This window comes from Tupaia chinensis, unplaced genomic scaffold (genome assembly GCF_000334495.1).
Source record: "Tupaia chinensis unplaced genomic scaffold, TupChi_1.0 Scaffold143894_1, whole genome shotgun sequence".
Classification (NCBI taxonomy): Eukaryota; Metazoa; Chordata; class Mammalia; order Scandentia; family Tupaiidae; genus Tupaia; species Tupaia belangeri.
This window is the reverse complement of record NW_006203745.1, coordinates 776,306-780,918: the sequence shown is the minus strand read 5'-3', so window position 1 is coordinate 780,918 and position 4,613 is coordinate 776,306. Positions and strand designations below refer to the sequence as shown.

At 41.4% G+C, this 4,613-nt stretch overlaps 1 protein-coding gene across 1 annotated transcript in view; it reads right to left on the bottom strand.

Annotated features, from left to right (window-relative positions):
• UBA6 (ubiquitin like modifier activating enzyme 6) overlaps nucleotides 1-163 on the bottom strand; it is an 84,285-nt gene extending 84,122 nt beyond the window's left edge. Inside the window, exon 1 of the mRNA XM_006165321.3 lies at nucleotides 56-163. Within this exon, the coding sequence (XP_006165383.1) occupies nucleotides 56-126 (71 nt within the window). The 5' untranslated portion in view covers nucleotides 127-163. The remainder of the gene's footprint in view (nucleotides 1-55) is intronic.
• Between the last annotated feature and the right edge of the window lie 4,450 nt (nucleotides 164-4,613).

Below are 4,613 nucleotides of genomic sequence, written 5' to 3'. Positions count from 1 at the left end.
AGCCAGAGCCCGGCGCGGCCCATGACTACTTCCGGCGGCCACACTGTCCTCTCCCCTGCCAGTCCCCCAGTTAGAGCAGGACGCCTCTTCCTTCTGAGGTGCAGCCACCAACGCCGATCCCTCCATCGCCGCCAGAAACACCGCCGCCGGCGGCTACAGGGAGGCAGGGAAAGGGGCGGAACCGCGGGGGGTCAAGGGGCGGGTGGTGACGTCACCAGAGGGGCGGGCCTGGTGAAGCGCCGGGCCGGCAGAGTCTTCCCGTCAACCCCAGGGGCATCCTGATTTCCGGTTTGGGTGTGGCCGCAGGGCGGGCTTTGCTGCAGGTGACTGAAGTGGGCGGCACCATGGCGACTGAAGTAATTCGTCATCTTTAGTGCCGCAGAGTAGGATGTGCGTCTCTGGAGACCTTGGAAATGTTGGAATTGCGGTACAAATCCTTAAGATTTTTATAACTTCATAGCCGCTCCTCACTTGACAGTACTATTTAACGACTGAGCGGACTTAAGAACCAGGTCTCCAGTGAGCGGGAAATCCCCTTTTTCAGGCTTGAGACTCAGCCCTTAGTCTTTGCCTCCTTGGTTAGTATTAGGTTAGTATTCACTGCAGGAAGTGTTCCCAGTCACTCGAGATTATGTGTTTCCTTTATAATGTGTACTTTATTTATTGTGTACCCATAGGACAATAGTATTCAGAATATATAAAAACAGTTACCACGGACTTATATTAATGTATTGTGGCGTGTCTTCTCGCTTTCTGGTGCCTATCTAATGTAAGCTTTTTGTATGGGTAGAATGATAATATTCTAGTATGGTGTTACTGCTATCTATTGAAAATTACAAACCATTGGGCCAGGACACACCACAAGACATCTGCCTTTAAGCTTCTTGTTTATTGACCGGTTCTCTTAACAAACTACTCATAGCAATGGAATTTGGTCTTGAGTGAAAAGTACCTGTGAAAATAAAAATAAATAAAGTTGGTAATAGTTCCAGATTTCCATCTATAATTCCATGTAAAGGTGTTACACATTTAACAAACAGCTTTGGCCACCCACTACATGTGAGGCTCTGTCATAGAATAAATAGAATCGTGATTTTTAGAGCTATGCATGATATTAGGTCATGTAGTTTGCCATCTTTGTCTTATGGGTGAGAGAAAGGAACCTCTGGTTAGAGTGACTTGGTCAAGGTCATAGAGTTAATCACTGGTAAATTACCAGAACATAAGTTTGTGGACCTCTATTCTAATTCCCTTTCCCTTGACTCCTTTGTCATGCGTGTTTCTTGTTTTCTTTTTTTAAGTGTTATCCAATAATTAAAAAAAATATTTTTATTTTAACTTGATTTATTTTAATTTGACCAGAGAGAGAGTGTCAGAGAGACAGAGAAAGTGAGAAAGCAAGCCACCAGGTCTGAAACTCAGACTGTGGTTGGCTGTGTGGGAGGCCAGTGCCCTTAACCACTATTTCTCCTACAGGGTCCTTTGATACCTGTTTTAAGAAAATAATTAGGGACCAATTGATGCCATAGTGGTTAAGGCACTGGACTTCCACGTTGCCAATTTCAGTTCAAGTCTCAAAACCAGAGACTTGAAACTCATGCTGGGTGTGTGTGAATGCACACACACTGAGAGGAAAATAGAAGAGAAGGGATTGTGGCTTGGCCATCTCCCCCCCCCAACCCCCCCCACCCCAGGTAGGGGTTGTGATTCCTCACTTTCTCTCTCTCCATCTCTCTCTGTCTGTCCAGCAAGCTAATGCTCCCTGTAGCAAAAAATCTCTCCAAAAAAGAAAAAATAATTAGTTGGACACAATAATGTTAAGATTGTCATTCAAATAACAGTGTATATTCAAATAATAAATATAGAATATTTGTTATTTGGAGTAACATTGTATATTTACACTGTTATTTTTATAGGATTTTAGAAAATGACATATATTTGACTTTGGTTTCTAAATAATTAATAAATGGTACTGTTATTTATTGAGAATTTCTTCCAAGTAATGGTTGATCTTGTTACTTATTTAGAATTTCTTCATCTCTAGTGTGGAGATAAGGGTGCAAGTAAAACTGCATTTTCCTTTGTGCTCTTCTGATTTTTTTTCCCCTCAAAACCGTGCATCTCCAAGTACTCAGAAGTTTTAATTCTTGGAAACTTTATGTTGCTCACCTATGGCACCATCTAAATTTCCCAACCCAGTGTGGATCTTTTCTGTTTAACCACTAAAATGAACTTGGTCCATGTCCTATTCTTTCAAGGTTTTGCTCTAACATTAGATTCATCCCCTGATTTTCTCTTTATCCTGAAGTTAATAACACAGATACCCTTGGCTAGCCCATTCCTCAGATGTCAATTTCTTTGTTTCCTTCTTCTAATTTCTCTTCCCCATTTCTTTCCTTCCAGGCCATCCAAAGTGACTTAAGTATTACAGTTGCACTGTGAGTGACCAACAATTCCAGTATCACTCAAAATTTATTCACTAGCCCTACAAAACCAGATGGGGAAACCTGAAAACTGCCACAGCCTCCCGGACTTCTCTGGTTCTATGTGTCCTGCTGCAAGCATGTCTGAAAGATTTTTTTCTGCTGAAAGCATGTCTGAAAGATATACCACAAATTAGATCCAAACTGTAAGTTACTATTTTGAAATTAGCTAATTGGCATTAAGACGATATAAGAGATGAAAGAATAAAATGATTAAGAATTTGGAAAACTCTGAAATGCAGTGACAAAACTCAATTAGTAATGAAGAATAAATGAAAAGGCACAAAGGCTAATAAACACAAATGATTATGTTTGTTCTCATTCTTGACTTGTTTTCTCATCATTGGTTTGCTAGCTAGATCCTCTAGCCCAGTGGGCATCAAAGGTGAGCAGGCATCAGAACCACTTAGGTTGCTTGCGAAAGCACAGTTTGCTGACCCCTCTCACTTGCAGTTCTGCTTCAGTGTGCCTGGATGAGAAGCTGAAAATTTGCACGTGCAAACAAGTTCCCTAGCTATGTGTGTGCTACTGGGCCTACTAAGATCACAATTTGCACTGCTCTAACCTTTCTCTAACTCACATTTTATCCTCCTTCCTGTAGGGCTTTCTTAATTGAATTGTGGGTTTCAATGGTGTTTGGATTAGTCTTTGGTTTTTAATGCTTATTATAATTGCAATCCCTTTTCTCCTGGCTCTGACCTAAGGTGTTGTACTCTGCATCTTATCTTTAGACATATCTACATAGTGGTACCTGGGTCCCCTTTTCACCTCTGTGTTTCCTCCTGACATACTTTCATTTTTGTTTGAACTGGTCTAATACATGTGCTATAATTTAGGTAAGGCTAGGGATCATAAATCTGCAAAAGAGTGCTTTGAGGGTTCAAGAAGGAAGTGATTAGTATTGACCAAGAGCAAGGAAGGCCAAACAGGAGAGGTAAGTTTATTTTTTCCCTTCTTGGAAGTTTTACACTTACTACTCCTGTGTTAGGATGCTTATCTGCTGATGTAGATTGTTCCTTCATAGCATGCAATCTACTGCTCAAATATCATACCTTCAGGAATTCTTCTTTCACTACCCCTCAACATATTTATTCCCAAGCTTCATGCTTTGCTTTATTTCCAAATAATTTGCAAATATTTCAAAGTCTGCAATTTTAAAATTTGTGTGTTTGCTTCTTATTTGAGCCCTTCTCTGCTAATGTGCCTAGACTATCTTCAATAAAAGAAAGAGACTGCTCAAAGTATAGATATAGAATTTGCAGATAGGACATGTGTTTTAGGTTTAAGATCAGAGATGACTTCCTTTCCTTCGTAAACCTATTCTCTCTATTTTTCTGTCTCTGCTTCTGTCTCTCTCTCTCCACATAGACACATGCAGATTTTAGGCACACACACACACGGGGGGGGGGGGATTTCTATTTTTGTAAGCCTTTACTTTCATAGATAAAAAATTTAAAAAAATTAAATGTACACATGAGGGTTTTTTTGTTTTGTTTTGGAGAAATTTTTGCTGTAGGGCATGTGTGCTCACTGGAGGCAGAAAGAGACAGAGAAAGTGAGAAATCACCCTACGGGGGGCATGGCCATGCCACAATCCCTTTTCCATTCTCCTCTCAGAATTTTGGGCAGAGAAACAGAAAGCAAGAAGTCAGCCCCTGGGGGGATGGCCATTCTGCAATCCCTTCTCCTCCATTCTCCTCTCGGGATCTTGGGCATGCATGCACACGTGCCCGGCATGAATTTAAGCCACCAGGTCCGGGACTTGAACTGCGGTAGACTACATGGGAATCCAGCGACATAGCCATTACTCCAACTGCTGGTCCCGAGCTTGGATTGAGTTTTAAGCTGACAGATCTGGGACTTGAACCACACTTGACTCCGTGGGAGTCCAGCTACATAACCATTATGCCATCTGGTTCCCATGTGAGGACTTTTTAAGGAATAATCATATTTGAGAGTAAAAGGCAATATAACCAGATTCTTATTACTTGAGTTGAAGGTAAGTAGATGAGACAAGCTGAAAGGAATGGTTACCTGCTATTTCTCTTCTTTGTTCTATCTTCTTGTGTCCACATTGACCACTTCACAATCCTTCTTCAGGGACTCCATGCTCAAAGTACTCCTCTTTCC